Source organism: Mchenga conophoros, linkage group LG2 (assembly GCF_057382185.1).
Source record: "Mchenga conophoros isolate Kocher_MC1m ecotype Shallow Benthic linkage group LG2, M_conophoros_male_GT1.1, whole genome shotgun sequence".
Lineage (NCBI taxonomy): Eukaryota > Metazoa > Chordata > Actinopteri > Cichliformes > Cichlidae > Mchenga > Mchenga conophoros.
In genome coordinates, this window is record NC_140527.1 from 8,985,079 (window position 1) to 9,009,972 (window position 24,894).

At 40.4% G+C, this 24,894-nt stretch overlaps 1 protein-coding gene across 1 annotated transcript in view; it reads left to right on the top strand.

The window, feature by feature from the left end:
• Positions 1 to 24,894, top strand: part of pcgf3 (polycomb group ring finger 3) — a 77,255-nt gene that overhangs the window by 25,457 nt on the left and 26,904 nt on the right. Inside the window, exons 2-4 of the mRNA XM_085285634.1 lie at positions 12,803 to 12,912; positions 16,062 to 16,179; positions 21,865 to 21,961. Coding sequence (XP_085141760.1) covers positions 12,898 to 12,912; positions 16,062 to 16,179; positions 21,865 to 21,961 — 230 coding nt within the window. The 5' untranslated portion in view covers positions 12,803 to 12,897. The remainder of the gene's footprint in view (positions 1 to 12,802; positions 12,913 to 16,061; positions 16,180 to 21,864; positions 21,962 to 24,894) is intronic.

Genomic DNA, 24,894 nt, shown 5'->3' on the forward strand with positions numbered 1-24,894 from the left:
CGTCGTCCTTATAGACTAAATTCTGTTTCATTTTGACTTTTAGATTACTTGATAATCACATCGCCCCCCCACCTCTTTAAACGCATAGTAAATTATGTGCCAGGAACATCCACAATTAAAGTCAGCATCTTAAATAACCCAACTGAACAGGTAATTCTCTTGACATTAGCTGATGTAAGATAAGATAAGATAGAACTTTATTAATCCCTCGGGTGGGTTCCTCTGGGAAATTCGACTTCCAAAAAGCACAGCAACGACCGAAGTTACAGTTACAGAATTGTTATATACACACACACACACACACACACACACACACACACACACACACACACACACACACATATATAAATACAGAGACAAATATAAATAAAATATACAAAGGGGATAAATAGAATAAATAGGAATAAAAAATAAAAATACAAGTGAATTGCACATTTCAAGTATTGAGTCTATTGCACTGTTGACTATTTACAAAAAGTATTGCACAAGGTATTGTACAGTGAGGTGAAGAGGCACTACAGCTTAGTTGTTCCCCCCTCCTTTGTCCTCCTGTTTCCCCTCCCTCTCCCCTCCAGAGAGGAGTTAAACAGTTTGATGGCGTGTGGGACAAAGGAGTTTTTAAGTCTGTTAGTTCTTGTCTTGGGGAGATGATGTAAACACAAGAACTATATTTTTTTTCTAAGCAAATGGGACAGAGAGAAGCAGGGAGTGGAAAGCATGATTTCTAAAGCCTCACTTGAAGCTTATCTGTTTTGTCTCGGTGCCGCCGGGGTGGGCTGTGTGTCCTCAGCCTCTGGATATTAAGACTGTTTACTCTTTGAAATAGTCTCCTTATGTAGGCCAGTGTCTGTGTCTCTGTCTGCACAGCGGGATCACTGCATGCTCCTCAGTAGCGCGTGTGTTTGATTACTTCAAGAAGCTAGATAATGAACCCATTTGGCAAAGTTAAATCGTTTAAACATTCTTCAGAAGCTCCCTGCAGGGGCATTAGTATACTTTGGTTTGTGCAAACCCTTAGTCATTGGTCTTTCTTCTTCCAATGGAGCTAGAGTCATAAAAAAACCCAACCACCAGTCCAGTTAATGCTGCTACTGTAATCTACTTATTTCTCATTCTAGGATCCCAATTATAACTGTTGCATGCCATTAAAATACTGTGAGTCCACACAAGAAATAGTTGTTTATCTCCACACATGAAACTACTCCATCTAAATCTTTTCCAAAGCATGCCCTGACACAGATTTTTGGGTGGTTTGTCTCTCCCTGATATTGAATTTTGCAGAAACCATGTGAGGTCCTTTGTGTAAGTACAGAGGAGCTCTATGTTTGGCTTACCGATTGTTTCGCTTGCCCTCTCAGCTGAAAGCATCAGGTCCTACGATCAATAGCTGTATCACTCTGACCTTCTCAGACAGTTCCTCAAGCAAAGGAGGTTTTTGTTTTGTTTTGTTTTGTTTTTTAAGAAAAAAACAAGAAAAGGATGTTTTGCATCATTGCAGAAACCTAACAAGAACAAGAATAGGGGTGTACAAATTCATAGGCTGCATCCTCCTGAAGACCCGGCCTTCGCGGTCTACGTGGGCCAGGTCCTCCAAAGGTCGGGTAGGCTGGAAGTGAGTGGCTGTGAAATTGGACAATCTAGCCTTCAGTTTTGCATCACCGCTGTCTCAGTGGAGTTTAATAAACTCAGCTGTCTGCTCCTTTCTATCTAAAATATAACAGGACATAAATTCCCGATCATCTCACACTTCTGTTTAATCAGTTCTCTGTTTGGCGTTTATTCGGCTGTGTGAAAACTATAACTTTAATCTCAGCCAAACAGATTTACTCACGAACAAGTAAAACACTGAAAAAAGCCAAACAATAACATTAAATTATCTAAGTGACTTATATATTATGTTTAACCTGAGTAGCGAAAGACCACGGGGGTTGGGGTGGGGTGAAAACGATGTGCGGGGAGTTTGCTGCTATCGCCTCGGCTAGCTATTGTCTCGGTTAGCTATCGATTGAAGATCACAATTTTTTATTTTTTTATTTTTAAAAGAACATGGTTTATTCAGTAAGACTAACGACAAACTAGGACAAACTCACCAGTATTTACAGAGGCCACAGAAAACGGAGCTGATTTTCCCACATACTTCAATCCTGTCAGACCTATTTTTGCTTCCCGAGTAGTTACCCCCTGCTGGTCAATAAAGAGCATGCAAATTTAACATACTTTTAAATTGGTTTTGTTTTTCAGACCTGGAAAGTCCATCGTTTATATACAGTTCATTGGTTTCCCAGACAGACACCCCAACTTTGGTTAAAAACTGGTTTCTAAAGTCAAAGATGGCCCAGAAAAAAAGATCAGATTGAAATGTTTATTTTGAAGATGGCTTCATGTAGAACCCCACACAATTTGTAAACCATACGACAAAAGGGCTTTTTTTTAGCACAAGTTATGAATTTTGTTTCCCAAAAACAATTAATTTAGTAATTAGTCTCGTTTTAATGTTTTCATTAAATTAATCTCGGTAAAAGGTTGCCAGATTTCACAAAATGCTGACTTGTTTTCAGTTGAGCAGAACTGATCTGCATGTGAAAGGCTAACAGAGCTGTTTTAGTTATGGTAGTTAATAATTTCTACAGCTGCAACTAGGAGATCTGGATCAGTAGGGCTGCGTAATAATTTGCAGCTCTTTTAATAATGTGAATTGTTTATGTCATTTATAAAGGAGATTCTTTTGAAGTTACTCCACTATTAGCTTTTCCAGTGTTAAAAAGGAAAGTAGAAATGTGTAATGTTGCAGTAAAACCCATACTAAGTATCTTTCTGTTAGTTTTTTGTTTTTGTTTTTGTTTTTTTTACTCATGAGATAATCGCCAGTTTGATCAATATTCATTAGATATAAGTTAATTCAAGTTGGTGTGTAGGTAGTGTCCAGGAACATTTTAGAAAGCAAGGTGAGAAATATTCTCTCCATGGCAAAGTGAATGATTGTGCCAGACCTGCTTAAAAGAAGTGGGATGCTGTAACCGCGATCAGACATGTGAATATCGGTTTCTTTTCCACGTTGCCTCTGGGAAAGACTTAGTGTACTCAGCCCCCCACATCTCACTCCTCGCTCTTTCCAGTCTGAAGTAAAAAGGAAGGATCTTCTCTGTGCTTAGGAAATTCAGAACAACCGCATCTTTAAAAGCATAAACGTAAAATTTCTAAAACTTTCAGTAACTGTTTTGGATTACTCGAGCTCCAGCTATTTCTGTTCTTAGGATCTGTTCTGTTTTGTGTCTGACCTGTGGGGCAAATTGCACATTAGCTTCAATAACTCCACCGCTGGCCCTCACAACCTCAACTCAGAGCTCAATTATTCAAGTGTTGCTGCTTCCTGGCAGCCCATACAGCCTCCTGGCCTGCTGCAGTCTGCTTCTCTTTGGATCCCGTCTATTGTCTGACTGATTTCCCCAGGCACTGAGTACTGGCTGGAGGATTGAGGGCCATCAAACAGAATTAAGAGGAGACAATAAGTGTGTGTGTGACGGTGGATGTGTGTGCAAGTGTGTGAATACTCAGGCAAGAGTGCTTTTCCATTTTTGTGTAGTTTGTGTGGATTTTAGTCTCTGTGTATGTGTTTGTGTCTATGTGTGTGTATTGAAATGAGGCCCGAGCTTCCACAACAAGCAGAGGCCTCTCCTCCTGGCTCCGTCCACTGATGCAGGCCTTCAGTGTCCGTCGCTCCAGCTGGCGGCCAATTTATACCGAGGCCAAACACTCCAATACCCACAGGCAGGCCAACAGGGGCTCTTTGTGATCCCAGAGTGTGTGTGAGAGAGTGTGTGTGTCTCTCTGTGTACTTATCAGCTACTGAGCCAGTTGTTCGGCTCATGATTGACTGCAAACGTTGTTAATCTTAAGTCTTGGCTGCATTGCTGAGTGTGAATTGCATTATAATAGTGGCTCAAAATCAATGAGTGCGCTGGAAGCTGTAAAGCTGCTGTGGGGAGGAAGAAATGTCTTGTTGCAATTTAAAACAACGACAGCAACAAAAAAAAATCCGTGTGTGTAGATAAGAAAACAATGATTTATCCCAAAGAGGGGATAAAATTACATTTTTTACTAGTGACTTTGTTAAGGAAAGCCATTAAAGTCAAATAGATTCATCAAGTTTGCAGCGATGATTATTAATTACCTTATTGAAGCAACTAGTTTATCCCATCTGTCCAGAGCAACTGGTTTTAAAACTGCATCCACTAATACTCATCAGCTGGGCTGGGTGATTAATCAGATTTTATTTTCAGTTATGATTTTTCGCTTCCAGTAATCTTGAAAACAAAATAATCGGGATGAAATGATTATCCTTTTAACTTTTTATTACTACTCGGATCAAGTGCACCCCTTTCCCTAGAAGACCTCCCTGAAGCTCAAACTAACTTGCTGCTTAGTTCAGTTGAATCCAGGATGACATAAAAAGAGCTTTTGTTGGACAAGAAATATCTGGAGGAAGTAAAATCATGAGATTTTTTTGTAGATTTTACTGCATGCCCGCTGCATGATCTCTCTGAGTCTTTTGGGTTTTTCACTTGGGGACTGTTGGTTGTTGGGCTTTCTGTGGCTTTCTGTAACTTGTCCAATAGTTGCCATGCAGACAGCCCCACACTTCACTGGTGCCTAGATCTCTCTTTTTTTCTTTCTTTCTCTCTTTCTTTCTTTTTCTTTCTCTTTTTTATTTAGATGAGCTTTGTTTTGTTTGTTTTGTTTCTTTACTTGCCTTAGAAAACCTAGCTTATCTTTCCCCCCCGACCATTTGCTGTAGTGTTTGGGAATTGTCTTTGTCCCACTCAGAAAATTCATCAAAGTATTTAGAGTCATGGTTTGCATTCTGAAAGAAAATTGTTCCCCTTATTACCTGGTTCCACATGAGCAGTTGGTGTGTTGTTTCTGAAACCCTCTGCAGATATTACACTAAGCTTTTGGAAACAGCGATGCAGCAGTAGACTGAGGATCACCCATTGTCATTGTGGTCACAACCAACGCCACTCGAATTTGAAATGCTGTGTCATAACACAGCTTTTCTCTGTGGTCTAGAGGTTGTTCAAAAGTAGCAGGAAAAATATTTCTCAACCTTTGACTCTTTTAATTTGATGGTCAGATCTGATTTGTTACTTTTACTGAGTAAGAATTGAAGATTTGCTGGTAGTAAACACATTTTAATGTCCAAAATAATGCTGTCAAAGGAAAGAAATACCCCTTTCTTTGCTAAAAGTTCTATTTTCACTGCTAATCCCCTCTTCACATTATTTTCATGCAGCCACTGAAATCATCAAGGCCTTAATGGGCCTAGCAACCAGTTGACCGACCTATCTGTCCTGTTGTTCTGGTGTGTTTGGAGTGGTTCGCTTAATTCCTGGCTTTTGGGTAGTTTTTGGCCAGATGTTGGCTGTATCGCTATGCAGGTTTCCACAAAGATGTGGTTTAAGTGCCTTGTTACTTATTTATTAATTTTACTTATTATTTTATTGAGTAGTCTCCCAGTAGGTCACACTATGAGTTTTAAAACCATTTCTTATGATCTGTATGTCGACGACATTCTGCTGTACCGTTCTGTAAACCCAAACTGGATAATGGTTAGTTAATGGTTAGATAGTAAATAGCAGTGTGCCTGATTATCATTGATGCTCACATTAAATCTGACCTGCTCTCATTTTTTACAATTTAAAAAAAATAAATAAATAAAAATTGCAATTGCAAAATTGCAGACAGTTGTCTCAAAGAGTGAACTGGCGATGCCCATCATGTCTTCATCTCTTCCCACTTAAGTTATTGTAATGCACTATTTTCTTGTCTGTCTAGAGCATCAAGTAATCGCCTTCAATTTGTCCAAAATGGAAGATTTTTAACTCTCAAACTTTCTCTTATCACCCCCCCCCCCCGCCCCCCCTTTAAGCGTCTGCAGTGGTTTCTGCTCAGGTTTAGATGTAAGGTTAAAATCTTGGAACTTGCTTTTATTACCTTAGGAATTGACTAGTGGGTGTTTTTGACTGCAAAACCCATCTCACAAGGGCACAAGTCCACTGCGAGATGTCTCATGGTGCAACCCGAGCGACATGAGTGCTTCTCCACAGGGAGAAGGATGGAGAGCTGAAGCCAAACAAAAGCTAAAGCAGGCAGGTGATCTAGAAACAAAAGCTCCAGGCAACCTTTAAGAGCCTGACTTAATCTACTTGCATCTTTTTGAATAGTGTGAGTGAGTCTGGGTTTTTAGGAAAGAGTTGCACATGATTTATAATGCCTGGCAACAGTAATATCACTAAAGTGAATGAATGCAAACAAGAAAATCGTTCCATATATCTGTGTATATTTTTGAAATCGTTCTAAAAACATGTTTAGTTTGGATCATTTATGATGGTCGTCTTCCTCCTGACTCTGCTCAAATTATTCATTCACCACATGACATAAAGGTGGCACTTGGCAGACTGTAACAAGTAACCTGCTGCAGTGAAATGTCATTTGGTCGGCTCAGTTTGTTTCTCTCAAGGGTCAAGAGGGTCAAAAAAAAAACCTCTGACCTTCACCGAAAGTCGGCACACTGAAATTTCACCTGCATTGCTATTTCTGCCCCTTTGAGGCAGCTGGCTTTGCTTACAAGCTGTTACACAACAGCTCCAAAGATATGAAATGACTCCCTGAAATGTTTTGAATTGACTGTATTTTGCCTAGAGGAACAAATTTAAATTTAAGGAGCTTTAAAAAATATGTTTTGACATGAATTATAGGCGATGAAACTATATTTTGACAGTAATGTCTCTGTGGTGAGCTAAACATGCTTTTCAGACAGGCTCAAAGTCTTTCACCTCATTTTTCTCCTTTGTCTCATAACGCTCTCCTTGCCTCCCCTTCAGCTTCGCTGTCCCTCAGGGTAGGTTTACCTTGCAGTGTAAAGACCTCTGGGAGTGTGGTCTTTCTTTGAATAAATCTTTGTTTGTGGCGCCTCCTCACAGGAGATGTTCTTACATGTTTGAGATTTATCATCAGAGATCATTTAAAATTGATCTCTGATAAAGACTGGAAGTGAACATACGAAGATGCCTTCATCGCAACAATACCTTTTTATTTAAGCTATAGATGAATATCGCCAGCACAAATTAAAACTGTTGCCTTGACGTCTGTTTTCAAGGGGGAGAAACAGTGCTGTGATCAGCCTCATGTGGTCGTTTCTGTGGCTAATGAAAAACCAGAGCGACTGGTTTCAGGAGAGCGCCGTTGGCGTGAATGTGAGTTTCTTGTGGCAAAAAGTTTCTGTTGGACAGGTTTGAGTGGGAGGCTGTGATGATGTTGATGGTCTCACCGTGAATCACTCCAAAAAGAAAATAAGAGTGGGAACGGAGCCACATAATTTGCTACTTTTACTTTCATCTCACGTTCTTACTCAGTATCAGAGTTTCTTTAAGTAACAGAAGTGATTTCTACATAAAGAAAGATTTAGACTAACTATCATCTGTCATTTTAGTTGTTTCAGTCATTTTTTTGTTTTTTAAAGATGAACTTTCTCAGATGTGATTGATGTTTCTTTGATTGATGTTTTTTAACTGTTTTTAAAATAAATTAGACAAACAGGCCTTTTCCACGAGTACTTTTAGTTTTAGGGTTTTCCATCAGGTGGTAGCACCTGGTACCGGGTACTTTTTAATACCTACTCAGACGGGGTTCCAAGCAATCTGAGGTGATCTGAAAAAGTGACACCAGCAGATTGCATGCCACCAATTGATGAGTCATAAGGGCGACTCCTTCATGAAAAATCAATACTGTCATATTTGAATTTGGCCAGTTCCACAAAAACCAACATTATGGTCGCCGAGTCTGACAAAAAGCCGTGCACCGAGCAGCAGCTATACCACCTCCATTGTTGTGTTTTGTTTGTGTCCCATACAAATGACGTCATGGGGCGTGCATCACGTGGTACTGAATTCTAATGGATCTATTCTATTCAGTTTTATTTATACAGCGCCAAATCACAAAAACAGTTGCCTCAAGGTTCTTTATATTGTAAGGTAGACCCTACAATAATACATAGAGAGGAAAAACCCAACAATTATATGACCCCTATGAGCAAGCACTTTAGTAATAGCGGGAAGGAAAAATTCCCTTTTGAGAGGAAGAAACCTCAGGCAGAACCAGATTGGGCGATTGGTGTAAGAGATTTAATTTTTAGTATTCTGAGATGCTGTATGAGCCAATACATTTATAAAATAGACAACTTTTTGAGCCCTGATGTGTTAAATTTAAAGTGCCAAAACATTTGAAGTCTTAAACGGTGTACCTAGTCTTGTCTGGTGAAGCACTTTTTGTTGCTGGGCTGAGACATCTGTGCACCGCAGCCTCTTGCAAATTGCATGTGGGGTCGTTTGACTGACAGCAGGAGAAAATAAAAGTGGGTAAGAGCAAAAAGTGCAATATTGGAAGTTATTTTCACATCTCTTTGTGAAAAGGCAGCAGGAACTTTGATGTGGCAAATCACAAGAACAATTACAGACTTCAGGAAATGAAGTTTGTAGATAAAATGCTGCCAAAGGAACAATTTCCCCCTGGTTAGCCTCTGTTGCTGTATTGTTTTACCTAAAAGTGGGATATCGTATGGCTCTTTGTGATTCTAGCAAATATAATGTGCACATAAGCCTTTCAATATGACGGACAGAAAAAGTTATTTACTTTTCTCCTGGCAAAAAGGAAGCTGTTATTATTTGTGTTTATATCTACTGTGAATGTGTTGAAGCAGACTTTCTACACTATGAACAGATTACCGCTCTGAATCACTACTTCATGACTTCAGAATAATGAGGGTGAAGAAAAACTAAGTGAAGTTTGTTCTTTTTCAATACAGGTTAAGGGTTGAATGTCAAGCAGTCAGGAAAAGCTTTCAGAGCATCATTTAGGGATACACCGCAGATATTTGGCTCATATCCGCCTGTTTATGCCTAAATAAAGCTAAAAGGAGTATAGTGATGAAGGAAGCCAACAGCAAAGAGTTGGCAATTAGGAGGCATTTCACACCTCTGATACCAACAGCTTTTCTTGGTATGTTTGCAGTATATTTATTTATTCATTAAATTTAAACACAAACTGTGGTCATAGTGAGTCTTTCTGTGTTGGTGTTTCTTGCTCTCACTTTAGGGTTGTTGTAAAACAGGGCCTATAGTTTGTTGTGGACTCAGACCAGTTATTCCTGCTATACTTCTTTGAGGACTGCCATGGTTGGTACGCTGTAGCGGTCAGTAAAACCTGGCAGGCATGCACAGAATCCTACTTTCACTACCTGATGACAACATTTTTGTCACTAAGACCCCGTGGAGCCCAGCAGATTTGCTCATAACCCTTGTCGGGAAGCATTGCAAGCACAATGCTGTATTGTGCTTGCAGTAATCTTAATGTGGTAATGTCAGCTTGATTTTTTTGATTATTTCACTTCACCAGTCAGATTCACTCCACGTGAGATTTATGTGTGAGGACACATTGGAGTGAAACTGAGATGCAGGAAAGCTGAAATGAAACTATATTGCAAATAATTTAGGAGAATCACATTATACCTGCTGGCTGGGTAGAACCTTTCTATTTCTTTGCATATTCTCCTTGTGCCTGTGTGGGTTCTCTCCAGGTACTCTGGCCTCCTCCCAAGTCCAAGACATTAGCCTAACTGGTGACTTTAAATTGGCTTCAGGGGTGAGCAGTTGTTGCTCTGAGTACTAAATGGACTGGCGACCTGTCCAGGGTGTAACATATGTGTATCGCCCAATGTGACCTACAGCTCACCAAATTACCCCTGGTATCAGATTGTTACTGTGTTGCCAGATGCCTGTAGTGTGGCACTAATTAATAAAGCTGATGCTTCGTTCAAACCGAACACCACTGGTGCACACACTGAAACAATGACGCGGTGAATAAATGCATAATTCAGCGGGCAATGTGAAATGATGGTATCAGATTGTAAGTCACTGTGATTCCCACCTCTGCTGCTGACAGGTGAGACGGGCAGGAAATGAGCTGAGACACAGAGGAGACTGAAATGCATCAGAGACCTTTCATGAATTTGATAATGGTAGTTGCAATTAAAAGCTGTGTGTCTTACCCACTTGTCCTCCAGGATGCTGCTTTTATCTGATAGTTGACAATGGTGGAAGTGTCTCTAATATAATGCTAGAAGCGCTGTGCCTTTTGTGCTGCTTTCTGCAGCTTTTAAATAGCTGGTATCCTTAAATGACCCTGAATGCAGCGGCCTCAAGTTGGCACTGAACTGAGCTGAGCTCAGTTGTGGTTTGTTTTGTGGTACGCTTTATATATACTGTATATTTCATCTCTATTCCATCCCACAGACAGACATAGATGGTCAAATATGATTTCAAAGCAAAGCTCTGACAGCCTGAAGGTATTTTTTCCCCTATGCTGTCCAAATAAAGACGTGATCTCAGAACAGCGTGTTCATAAAGAATACAGATGCGTGTTCTTCCAATACGATGTGGAAGACTGACTTTGCTACAGGTTTGTAATTGTTTTGTTTAGAGGTTGCAAACTAATCTCACATGCACGCTGCAGTGCCAGAAGTTTGTGGACACTTCCTCTTCTGTTTTTAATCAGTTATGTCTTGATGCTTCAGCATACTAGAGCTGCTATGGGCCAATAATTGTTAAGTTTTAAATACCTAATTAGTCACTTAAGGTAAAGCAAGAAATGACAAATTTTAGAAAGTGTCGGCAGTGCGCATTCGGCTACAAAGAAGCAGTTTTTATCGGGCTTGTGTGGAAGAAATGACCAACACTACATCCAACACCTCTGGGAACATGATGGTTCAAAACTGGCAGGAAGCCTGTAATGTTATATAACATTACATTAAAGTGAGAGTCTCTTATGTTGAAATGTAAAGTTCAGGTGTACAAATGTGTATTTCAAAGCAGCTGACATGCCTCAAGGAGAGTTTTATTCCTATGTGTTTATTATTGGACTCAAAATGGGACAAATGAGCCTCATTTATCTGATAACGTTGCATGATGGAGACACTCAGTCAGTCTTTCTGCTGAACAATTTGTTTTAGCTCCCTACTGCATCCCTTTAAATCAGCGTTGGGCAATTAATTTTCCCAGAGGCTGCATGAGAAACTAGGACTAGGGCTCCACCAATAATCTGAACTCAATTCTGCTTAATATATATCTCTTCATAAATTGGTGCCGGCAAGGCCAGGATTATAATTTCCGTATCCACGGAGCAGTAGGGACTGTGGGATGCAAATTTCATCGTCAGATGTTTGCATGCCTGTCTCTATAGGCATGTATAGTATTACAGGAAGGACTACTAGGCCCTCGGGTCTGCAACAGAGTATAGTTGAGTCCCAATATAACTATAACCCACACCTGCCTTTAAGCCATCATTCTCCTAATTGGCTGCCCTTGAACTTGAAGCTGCAGCAATTTTTCTGAGAAAACCATATAAAGGATATCTTCACTCTGACGTAATAGACGAACAAAGAAGAAGAACAAAATGTCATGAACATGGTGTTTACAGCAGTCTTAAGTTTAAGCTTTTGGCTCACAGAGTTTATCGGTACCTCTACTGACCTAACTATTAAGTCTGAGCATCCACCACAGGAGTAGATACACAAGGCGCTGGTGGATTTTTACATTTAAAAGTCATCCACATATTGTGCCAAATGATGAGGCTAGGGTAAAATGATGTTTCATGCTGGTTCCTTTTTAAGCTCATTTCTATTTTTATTTGTATTTTTTATTTTTTAAAGCTATTTTTATGTGTGTTCCCGGTGGGGGTCATCTCAGGCTTTGGAAACTCTGAACTCAACCCAACGTCTGAAGAAATATCAAAGATTACATCACAGAAAGGTTGCTGGATGTCATGTGACTGTAACATGTGTGTGAATCTCATCGACGTGCTGCCGATCTGTAACAGGCCACCATACAGTGTGTGTGTGTGTGTGTGTGTGTGTCCTCAGCAACCGTCGCCGCATGTCATCTCTGTCGACTAACTGGGCTAATTTCATGGTCTGATGAGCAGACAGAGGAAGGCTGGCAGACTCACCGTTGAAGGCAGTTTCTTTTGAAGCTGTGAGTGTGTATGTGTGTGTTTGAAGGAGCGTTAGGGGTGGTGTGTGTTCGCCCATCGTGACTGGTGTGGTTGGACTCCTACAATTAGGTGACGAATCACACAGCGGCGGCAGAGCCAGTCACTGCAGCATGGCCGCTTTCCCTGTGTGGAGGACGACGGTGACGTTCACGAACGCTGTGCAATGTTAAACTAAAGCGGGGTTTCAGTCAATCCTGCTTTTTTGTGTGTGTGTGTGTGTGTGTGTGTGTGTGTGTGTGTGTGTGTGTGTGTTCGTTCCCTCTGGCCGAGCAGTCGTTGTGGCGTGTGGGTGGTACTGAGATGTGTAGTTTTCCAGAGTGTTTTGACTGTGGGTGGCTTTCTTTCTTTGGTTTTTCAGTAAAACACAACCAAATATAAAGCTGTTATTTTAATAATTAAAAATCTAAATAATTATTAGGCTAAATATCTGGTACTCTGGCTCTATGATTATGCAGAGCAGCTCAAGTTAACAGAAGGACGGATGCTTAAAATCTGACAGCAGATTTAGAGACCTGTAGGAACCACAGCCGTGCTGGTAGATGGTTGATATTTTATTCACAGTTTTTTCATATATAAAACACTGATGATCTTTTAAACCATCAAAATCAGGTGAATTGATTCACAGATATTAAAGCAAGGCCCTGTTGCTATAATTACTTATTATTTACAATATTAAATCTGCTTCTTTCTGTGTTTGTAGGCTTTGATAAGAGGCTCTTCAGGATGAGCAGCTAACACTGACTGCCGCACAACCACAGGAAGAGACGTGGCTGCTGCACCACCCACAGTTGACGCATGGCGGTATTAGGGGTAAGAATCGCTCTGTGAGGTTTATCGGTGCTTGAAGAAGTTAGAATGTTTTCACAATAACAGGAAGCATCTTTTCCTTTCATCTTTTCAGTTTCTGTTTATGTATAACCTGTGATATTAACTGTCCTCTAAAAACGTTCTGTTTTGGTGTTATGATTCATAACAATGGTGAAATAATTGTTGAGCATTTGAGTGGTTTTCAAACATTTTATGTCCAAGGGAGACCGAAGAATGAGCCAAAATTTCAAGGGACGCTTATTGACATGTTTACAGAAAATAGCCTTCATTTGATTAAAATATCATAATTTCTTCTTTGAGCTATATACAGCAGTATGGTTTAAAAAAATGTACAGCTTTACTGCTAATAGGCAAGCAGCAGACACATAAGTTTGATTAACTCATCGTCAGCGAGTGTGACCTCTAACCCCAGGTTGCTCTCCGATGCATCCATCAGAGTGTGAATGTGTGTATGAATGTTAGTTAGACAGCACTAAAAACGCAGAAAAGTGCTTGTGTGAATGGGAATGAACGAGTTGTGTAAAGCGCTTTGAGCGTTCAGATAGAGAGCTATATAAGAACCAGTCCATTTACCATTTACTTTAACAAAAGCACATGTTAAATTAACTCGCAAAATTCTTCCCATGAGCGGATGTCCCAGCAAATTTCCCCCCACGGTCTGACTGTGCATTGCTCAGAGAAACTAGGAAAAAAATGGAGAGCTACATCTCAGACTGTACAGGCCTTGGTATCCTCCTAAAGGTTGAAGCAGATGACGGTACGATTGGAAAAAGTCTGAACAAGTATTGAAGGTCTGAAAGGAAAGCCTCTTCTCTCTAAAAAGAAAATGACAGTACGGCTTAGGTTTGCAAAGCTGAATTTGAACAAACTACAAGACTTCTGGACCAAAGTGGAGACGTTTGTCCATGATGCACAAAACCAAAGACAGCATATCAGCACAAAGACACACCAGTCGTCTGCACGATGAGAGGGCTGAGGATTTGGGCACCTTGTAGTTATTGAGTCAACTTTGAACTCCTGTGTGTACCAAAGTATTCTAGAGTCAAATGTGAGCTCATCTTCCATTTGCTTGAAAGCTAAGGCTTAGCCCAAAATGGGTCGTATAACAGAACAATGATCCCAAGCACAGCAGCAGATCTACAACAGAACAGACCTCAGCCTGACTGAGCTGCTGTAGTTGGACATTCAGAGAGCTGCGCATGAATGCAAACCTCACTGAAATGAAGCAACATTGGAAAAACGATTGAGCCAAAATTCCTCCACAGTGATGTGTTAAACTGATAAAATCATAAAGAAAATGATTAATTCAATGTATTGCTGCTAAAAGTGGTTCAACAAGCTCCTGAATCAGGTGTTTATTTAGTAGATTTACAGTTAGCTCTAGAAATGTGCCTTCATCTGACTATCCAGTCCTGTGAAAAACTGTAGTTCAAACTACTGCACAACATTTGGAAACCTCCGGCCTAATAAGAAACTGAAAAGGTTTCACTCCGGTGGTGTTTTTTCAGTGCTTTACTTGAAAAGTTCACATTTTGGGAGGCAGCTAAAGAGTTGAATGGATAAATTAGCATCATATTTATTATTTAGTAATGAACTTAAACATTTGATTCTGCATCAAACTGCTTTTCTGCCTGAAAAATTGGTTTATTACTTATTTATTTCCCCCCCCCCCAGAAGTAATTATAAATAACAGATGTTCAGTTTAATATTATGCTAGCTAAAATATAAAGTTTCAAATTTAGAAAAATTTTATTCAGTATTTACCTTTGATCAAAAATATTTTATTTATTATCTTACCACAAACTTCTTCTATCATTAGTAAGTGCTGTTCATTACGAACTCTTTAAATGTCTCTAAACTTGTGTGAAAACCTGATGTTTTGAGGAACATTTTTGATTGTTTTCCATCCTGGTGTGGAGACTCTTGAATCGGTCTGACACTCAGGAAGCCAAATTTTATTGACCCCATTCGACACACCTACACCTACCTAAGTGTAATCAGAATTCATTCTAAACCTTTCAAGCTATACTATTTACAGACAGACACACAAATGCTACATAAAAGATTATCAGGTGGAGTTGATCAGATGGGGTCACCAGTGTTGCTTGATGTAATCAAAATAGGCTGAAGTTAAGTTTAAAAAAAAAAAAATTAAATCAGAAGGAAAGATAAAAGCCATTTTTGCCTGTCGCCTTATCTTTGATTGAGCCTCAGTTCTGTTTATCAAGGCGACACTCTGTCAACTGTAAACTTAAGGTTTCCACCCAAAGCAAACGAACCTGTGTGTGTGTGTGTGTGTGTGTGTGTGTGTGTGTGTGTGTGTGTGTGTGTGTGTGAGTGAGAGAGCGGGGGCAGTGTGCATGTAGCACACAGCTGTTTGAGGCTTTATGCATGTGACGACTGTAGGAGCTCTGAACTGTAGGAGATTACAGTAGTTTAACAGAGGACACACATTTAAACTGGAGTAGGAACAGTTGAGATTTTCTAGCCTAATTTTAAGCATTTATTAAAAAAAGATGAAACTCTAGTTATTTAGTACATAATTTTCAACTTTCCAGTAAGATCTGTCTTGTTTGTAATTTTATTTGTACTAATCTAAACAGATCTAAAAGGATTTAAAGTCACATTTTTAGCAGCCACTAAGTGAAGTTTCTGGTCTGACAGGTGAGTTGACCGTTAACACCCGAGCAGAGTTTCTGTGAGAACGGTCGACTCCCTAAAGATGCCCCTCGCAGAGTGAAACCACAGTTAGTCATGCTGTTACTCAACGCAAACTCAGCTCCTGTTTAGCAAATCACTGCTTTCAACATAGCTCCCGTGCAGCTCTGTTAAAGCATGAATCACCAGATGAGCAGCTCCCCCCGCAGCCTGTTCTGCCAGCCTGTCTGAGAGCGCCGCTACGCTCAGCTAAAGGCTCGGCCGATTTCGTCGTTAGTTCGAAGTCATTACTGCCAGCATTTGGTGATTCACCTGGATTGTCTCAGGTAGGAGGTAAATTGAAGGGAACAGCAGGGCTTAAATAGCTGCAGTAGGCTATAAAACTTTTTCTTCAAAGGCATCAAAAGATTAAAAACCCTGTTCTGACGAAAGCGTGAAAGATGGCTAACTGCTAAATTTGTCTCCTCCTCCAGAACCCCGACATGCTGACGAGGAAGATAAAGCTGTGTCACATCAACGCCCACATCACATGTCGTCTGTGTGAGGGCTACCTGATTGACGCCACCACCGTCACAGAGTGCTTACACACCTGTAGGTCCTCCCCACCCCTCACTCTGTGATTTCAAGTACTCTCGCTTCTTCTTTCTCATCTGCTCGCTTCTGTTTTTAAGTTTTCTGTTGTGTGTCTCTCTCACACACACACACACACACACACACACACACACACACACACACACACACACAGAGGCTGTTTTTGTCTCCCAGGATTTTTCTTGGCTCTTTGCCGTTCGGGGAAAAAAATCCTGGAGGCTGAGCGATGCTTCTGATATCTGTGCAGCGCCGCTTGTTGCTGTTTCTGTTGGTCAGGTTGACTGTTGCTTCTTCCTTTACTGTTTCTGCAGAGCATAATCTCAAAACAATCTTTATTTGTGCTGGTGTTTTCCAACAAATGGCTTTGAATATGAAGTAGATGCGCGTACAAAGACTCACAAGAGGGCAGACCAGATATTCTGCACATTTATTAGTCTCATAAAAATATCAAACTAAGTCACCTCTTATGCATCAGCTGGGTGTTTTCAATAAAGCGCCGTGATAACACCTGGTTCATGCTGCAGGTAGAGGTGTTATCTTGTCTGATCCAATGCCTTAACCCAGACACAAAGACTCATCTGGATCCATGAGCATCTTTAGAGTTCTCTTACAAATTCTATGAAAATAAGTAGTTTTTTTAGGACGTAACCTTAAAAACAGAGTTTAGTCAGCGTCTTCAGTAAAAATGATGAAAAACCCTCTCTTAATCAAAGCTGTGTCCACACTGGACGCGACCAGAAGTGACCATAGTGATAACCGCTGGTGACAGGAAGTGGGCGGGGCCCGAGAGAAACTTTTCTCAGTTTCCAGGCGAGCAACTGAAGAGACCAATAAGAGTGAAGAACACTATTAGTCGACATGTGGCCCGGTGGTATATACATTAGAGGATCGCCTAATTAGCTGGAGCCTGAAATGTTGCAAGCGATCGGCCACCAGCTTCAAAGCGATGCGTGAGCAGCCCACTGCTTCCAGTCTGGATGCAGCAATGGGACGCAGGTTTAAGCTCAACTCATACAGTGTAATTAAAGGCGTTTACATGTTTGTGAAGGCAGGCTGTGCGAAGTCAGTGCAGCTGTCACTGATGTTAACTCAGCCAAAGAGGTTTTGTAAAAAGTTCAGTTGTGGTGATGGTTGATGATTGGGTCGACGTTTGATCTGGATCTGCATTCAGGATTTTTTTTTTTTTTCATCACTGTGAGGACTGTGGATATTTCCCATCCTATCTGAAACTGAAAATTAGTCAAGTGGTTTTATTGTCATTCCAACCATGTGCAGCGGTACAGTGCAAAATGAAATGAGACAGTATTCCTCCAAGACCATGGTGCTAAATATGACGTACAACAAACAATATAACAGACAATCAACACAGGACTACATAAAGTGCAATATACAAAAAATACAAAAAATAGCAAACCAAAAAAACAAAGACTGCAACACCAGACACAAACACAATAGTGCAATAGAAATGTGCAAAAAGTCACTTTTAGGTTCTTTATCCATGCATTGGTCTTGTTTTCCACAAACACAAAACTTTAATCCCTCTTTTCCCCCCAAACACACACATTCTGATCCTGCCTTTAACTCCTAAAGTTTCCTGGACTTAAAAAGACTCTTTAACCAGTGTCTGAAGGACTGATTATAAAGGCGTTAAGTTTTACTGCTCACATTTTGTTTGTCTCATGAAGAGGCTCCTCGTGGCTACACTTTCTTACCTTTTTATTTTTTTTTTAATATTAGCAAGTCTTAACCTTAATTAATGTTAATTTTGTTTTTAACATGAGCTCCATATATGAGGGCCACACTTACACCACCTGCTGGTTAGTACAGTTTTGGTGATAATAGGATTGGTTTTAGACAGTCTGTTGCTGAAATACAGAGTGACCACTTCATTAGTGCACAAAAAAAAATCAATCAGGTAACAGAGTTCACCTGTGATGATGACTGTAAGGTTTTTGTTATTGGGTAAATACATCAAATCTTAAGATACTTGGGGTCTTAGTCATGACATTGCATAACATAAAGAGCCATTTCTTAAAAGAAGGAACCAAAAAGAGAAGTCTTTGCAGAGGACTGGTTCATATTGGAGAACATGTGTATGCAAGGTACGTGTCGGAAAAATGCAACTGAAAATGGTTTTGGTTAAATCAGATTCAAAAACTGATATCAAAAACTTTTTTAAAAATTTCTTGGAACTTCTAAACCTTTTCAAGTCGTCTGTTTAGACACGGAAAACTGAGTTGCATAAAGGTAGAGCCTATTTTAATGTATTTTGCTGGTGTATTTAATAAAATGGCATGATCAGCATGTAAAAACAGAAGCAACGTCTGGCAGAGCTGCTTTAGAGGAAAAGAGTCAGATACGTTGCACTGGTTGTTGTTGGTTTGTGCTTTCTAGTGCGTGAAACCAGACGGCGCTCATGCAGAAAGTCTGATTCTGTGTGTTCACCGGCGTCTGATCGTAACGGCTGCAGAGTTCATAATAACTACTGCGTATGAGCTGATTGTGCTTTTGAAAAGTAAACAAACAAAGTAATCCAGGACTCCTCAAAGGACAAGAGAAGCTAAAGTGCAGCTTCAGTTGCAGCGCTTCCGAAATTAAAATGTTTTCTGGTCTTACAAGATGAAACTGAATGGCTTTCATTTGGAGCATTTGAGGTAATTTACAGATTAAAGGCCTTTTTAATGGAGTTTGAAAGTTTGGTCAGCAGCCAATTTGATCGCGGATTTGATTCGTGGGCGAGTAACTGAGAGTTGCTCCGTGTATTGGCAGCAATAAGTAAGAAGTTGATGTTTTTAATGTAGAAGGAGCTTTGCAGAAGAAATGAAAACGACAAAAAACCAAGAACAAAGAGGAAATAAAAGGCTTGACGACATCAGGCGCTGAAACCTCAAAGGCGAAGGAAATGTTGTTTTTGGTTTTTTTGTGTTTTTTATAACTTTACAAGAAATCATGTTTACTCTGCTGCTGAATTTCTTTGATTTTTTTTTTTTTTTTTTTTTTTTTTTGCTGATTTGTCACAGATCTGATCACACAAAGTTTAATATTAGTCAAAGATAACTCGAGCATACAAAATGCAAACCAGACATGTAAAGCCAGGTGTCTGCGTCTTTACCGGGGTAAAACCCGCATCACTGCCATTATGTCAGTTTTTCCACAATCAAAGCTGAAAGAGAATGAAACAGTGCAGACTTCATATTTTCAGCAAATGAGATGGTTGAGTTTGAATAACTAGGCACCCGATGGGGTATTTTGTTTTATTTTTATTTTTTTAAAATAAAGTTCTCAGTAGGTTTTAAACCTCTTGAGGGCGTCTGGCTTCACCTCCTCCAACATGTCACCAAACACTTCCTGAATACTGAGTGAGGCCTGGTTTATCCTGCAGTCTCACTTTTAAATCAAGTCATCACGTGCTGAATGGCTGCACATTGTTTAGCATTTTATTGCTTTTTTTCCCCTCAACCTTGAACTTGACATTTCGTAATCCCCGCAGGGGTCTCCGAGTTGTCGAGGTCTTGGCCTGTCTCCCCCCCACAACCTTAAGTGCCCTCTAATGCTCACATGAGAGTCTTTAGATTGCCTAGCTAACCACACCAAGCTGCTCATGTTGGCAGATTAAGATGGCTGTTTTTGTGAAATCACAATTTTCTGATGCAGGATAATAAAAAGTGTCCAAGCATTATGAGCTGGGGGGCGCTCTCACCCCCTGTGGAGCAGCTTAATTGAACTTGACACATTTATTTCAGGAACAACACACTCAGCATTTGGGGAGATTAAAAAATGATTTGATAAATTGGACACTGATTAGAGCAGAACAGTGAAAATAAACATAACCCTGTATCAGACATGTGCTGGAATATATGTTAAGATAACCACAGACATTTTAGTACCTCTCATGCCCACCAGAGGGAGCTCTTCACTCACAGATGGAAGCCCCTCTGCCCACTTAAGGCGTCTGAGTCCAGACGTGACGCTTTGACTCTCCCTCTCACTTGGAGAAAGGCTCCACCATTGGAGAGTGGAGACAAAGAGATTCACATCACGTCACCACTGCAGCTGTTCTGACAGATCGAGCTCTATTGTCACAGAAACGGGAGGGGAAAAAAAGTGTGGCTGAGATGGGTAAAGTGGTGAACCACGTGCTGCAAATTACAGTGCTGGGTTGTACACAACATGTGCTGTACACATGAAGGGATCCATAGGTGAGGGGTCAGTTGCTTTAAGCACAGGCATTGTTGGCAGTATGAGATTCATTAGACGCAGTTTGTGATCCAGTATGTCTTTTTTTTTTTTTTTTAATTAGTGCATCCTTGGATTACTTGATTATCTCACTGTCTCGTGTATTAAATGGTAAGTGGCCTGTATTTATTTACAGCTATACACACAGTCGGTGATGTTTGCTTTTTTTTGGAGCTAAGACTCTTTCACATGCACTTGTGATTAGTGAGATGACCCGCTGTGCCACCTGAGCCACCTTTTACTCAAATCAACCGTTTTAATGAGCAGAAATATTTCAATGTTTCCTTGGGTGATGCTTTTATTTACAACCATTTAATAAGAACTCAATGTGAATGAGCCGGGTCAGGAAATAAGGGCGCAGCCTGTCTGGCTGGGAAAAGGAGACGAGATTATTAATGGAAACATTTGCAGGTTGTTGTTTGAGCTAATGCTCTTATCGTTCAACAGTGAGTGCAGCTAGGGAATCGGCTTCTATAATGACTTTAAAGTTGTTGTTATTATTTTTTAAATTGAGAAGATCCATAAAAACCCGTAAGATTTGAGGAGACTTTACAGTGGGGAAAAATAAATGTATGCTATATTTGAGATTAAAGAGAGAGGCTGTCTTTAATGCCTATGTAGTCTAGCAGAGAGCACTGATGCTTATCATTTCTGAACTACATCATCTTGTCACCGAACGCCTGCTTACTACATAAGCTGATGTCACTTTGACCATTAAATATCAGCTGGAGATGGTAAAATTCACCTTAGTTAAGTTTGCCAGCTTGCCCCTGAACTTTGCAGACAGACTGACTTTAATCACCTTCAAAAAATAAAACTAAAGCTGTTAGCAATCAGTACTACCTTTGAAATCTTGCTATATTGTGTTTAAGAGTTCTCAACTGGAGTTGAACTGGGGTCAGGCTGGTGAACCAGTACAGTGTAACCATTAAGGACACATTCTCCTTTATTTGCTTTATTCTCCTTTATGGCCTGGAAAAGCAAAGCCTGTTGAAGAAATGGGGATCGGACTAAAAAGACATTAAAAAGTTTAAGAATACTAACACACATCCAAAAACACCCGTTGGTAAAAACTCTGCCTCCTGGTGGTGAGAGTTTTAGTTGCATTTTAAAGAATCCAACTGATGCGGGGTGTAATGGTTGACCAAAAGATCAAATTGGCCAAGTGTGTTTGAACTTTAAGGTCATTCGTAGATTTACATGAAGAAAGAAAGAAAATAAAGCTACACAGCAAGTACAACAGCGCTGCACAGAGATCAACGAATGCAAACTCGAGTGTTAAAAAGCCGAGGAAAACGGTTTGCTTTTCATGTATTAAGCAGGGAAATCTAAAAATGTGTGGCAGATTCTTTTCTCTACAAATAAAGACCTTGAATGAAAGATGCTCTGTGTGCGTGTGTGTGTGCCCACGATGAAGAGTAACCGTACATTTCTGCTGTGCGTCTCCAGTCTGCAGAAGCTGCCTTGTGAAGTATCTGGAGGAAAACAACACGTGCCCCACGTGTAGGATTGTTATTCATCAGAGCCATCCACTGCAGTATATCGGGTGAGTGAGGAACCACCGCAAAGTGCACACACACAAACACACACACTCACTCACTCATTCACACTTTGAGTGCCATCAGCTGTGCTCTGCCAGTAAACAAACTGCCGAGGACCAAAGAGCCGGCGGTCCTTTTCCATTTGATTTCTGCTCTTCTGCAGGAAACAAAAAGCCTCTCGGGGTGGTCCGGCTGCTTTCTTTTGTAGATTTGCACCTCGCACAAAAACACTTAAAGCCCACACCCATTCACAGCTCTGTTTTCTGCACAAGAGTCTAGAAAATACATGCTCATTGTACAGTTAGTACAATCAATGTATTATTAAACTTTGACCATTTAAACATGGAGGGCTGAGCGTGAGCAGCTTCTCACATTAATCACACAAGTCGGTGTGATTTCATTGATTAGGTTTGCCTGTAATCTGTGGCTGGAACGATAACAGCTCTCCCCGTCTGCCTTACACGATAACATCGGTGCAGAAGGTTGTTACTGTTAGTGATGCAATTATTACTATGATTTTTACAATAATTTATTTATTTTTGCCTGCATTGCTCACCTGAAATGTTATCAGACCAGGAAGGACGGCGGTTACATTTTTATTTCCCATGTTTTTCTCCTTTTTTGGATGTGCAGTAATACTTTCGAACACCCGTTTAAAAAAAAAAACCCAACTTTGGGATCTGTGGAGTTTCCCTCTACTCTTATTAAAGACTAGTAAAATACACGAGCTAAATTATATTTTTCTCTTTAACCAAAGCAAAGAGATCCCTTTATCCACATTGCACATTTAAAATGTAAAAAAACAGCTGTAGCCCACTGAGATCCAAAGATGCTCATTGTCTTATTTTTATGTTTTATTTGCTTACGCTCAAAAATCTTCAAAAGAACAAACATGTCTGTGTGCATTATAAAGCGCGGCTCAGTTGCTATAAAGTAGATATACAGTAGATGATCCTGCAGCTATGATCATAAACCGCTGCTGGGATTTTGCATCAAAGTGGCATCGCAGCTCGGCGTTCCCCACTGTTTCTTGATAACTAAATATGAAAAAGGAAAGTTGTACTTCAAGTCTGTTAATTGAGTAGCGATAAGTGCGTTGACTTTTGTAAATATCTTATTGCTTTTGGAAGCCGTCTCCGGCTGGTTAAATCCTGCTCTGCGAAGCATCGTGTGGTGTCTGCCCCTCTGAGCGCTCACGCATTAACGTCTGATAAATGTGGCACACAAACCTAATGTGCACCAGCAATTTAGTCATTACTGTGTAAACTGCGCTTTCTGCAGACTCATTGTTTTGCAGGAAATGCTCCATTTCAAACGCATTAGCTCTCTGCGCAGCTGTTTGGGTTTTTTTTCTTCCTCCCTTCATTGTTTGCAGGAAATTGGAGCTGATGGAAAACATCACAAGTGATTTGAAGGCAAAACGCCCAGCAGATGACAAGCAAAACCCCATCTGCTCATTGGGAAGATTGATCAAAGTTGATGTTTGAGATTTAGGCTTAAAAATCACAGTCAGATGTCTCTTCAGAGAATCAGCTGGGCAGAACAAATCCTGCCGCTCCGCCCGCCAAATGTGGCTTTCTTTGATTGTTTTAATCCATTTTGTTTTCACATACTTTAAATTGTTGCGGTTACATGCGTGCAAACAGCTTGGGAATCAGTAGCTCTGGGAAGGAAATGTGCACATATTGTTGCCACTTGGTCTCATTTAGTTACTTCAAAACATGGTGTTGATTCATGCCACTACTTTTTTTTTAAATGATATATTTGTTACATTTACATTTTGGTTTCTATGTGTGTTAACATTTAGAGACAGTTCAGGGCTGCTGGATCATTTTATTTAGAGTTAATGTGCACGTCACTCTAATGTTTTCATAGGCTTTTAAAACCGAGTCCATAGAAGGAGGAGAACAATGCCTGTAACTCAGTGTCCATGTGGAGTTGGCCACTGGTAGCCAAGGCTTATCTCTTCTTCAGGAAGGAGCTCATGTGATAAGGACATGGTGGCATGGGGGAGGGAAAGACATGCAGTGGCTCATAAGACCCAATCAGAGCAGCAGATGTGGGTGTGTGAGACTGCAGTCGTTTTAGTTGGCACAATCACATTTTAATTGTTGGGTTCTTTATGCTCTTATTTGCTTCTTTATCAGTGATAACTCAGGTGATTTATGGGATATTTATTTGACCTTTTAAAGTCTCATGATTCAGAAACTTCCAGGCGGGATCAGGAAATAAAAACACAGAAACACACAAAGTATTTGTGATTTTTGTCTACATTTCTCACAACGTGGACATTTTTAACGCCAGTAACAGATCTCAGGGCTATAATCAGTTTTGTCCAGCAGGGGTCAGTGTTTCCCTGCTTTTTTGCAGGGGATCAATCCTCAGCATTAGGTGGCTAATTTCGGTCCCTGATATAACTCCTCCTCAGTGGACAGCAGGGGAGACAAACATGTCACATTTTTATTTATTCATTTTTCTCCTCCATAACCTTGCAACAAACAGCACACTTTGTCTGTTAGCTGGCTGTCAGCACTGGGTGTCAAAACACACCATCACACATAACGCGTACCCACTGTGCACCATGTCACCAGCATGGGGGAAGCGGCCATTTAACCATTTAACACTCTGACAGAGCGCATGCTGAACATCAGCCTTTGAGGGTGTCAGTTGGGGCTTTGTGAGATTATTTTCTTGCACGTCACCTTGAGATTTTCAGTCATTTAACAGGATAGTGTTTTACAGTGCAGGGTGGCAAGAACTTATAGTTTTACCTCGGGGCATTTGCAGCATGTCATAACAGGATGCGCAAAATCTACAGGTTCTCAATAGTTCAACCAAATGTTATTCCACCCTCTCAGACTGCTGCGTGCAGAGGCTAGACTGATTATGCAGCATTACATACAAGAAAAGGAAAAAAATCAAGGGGAATTTTGATAAG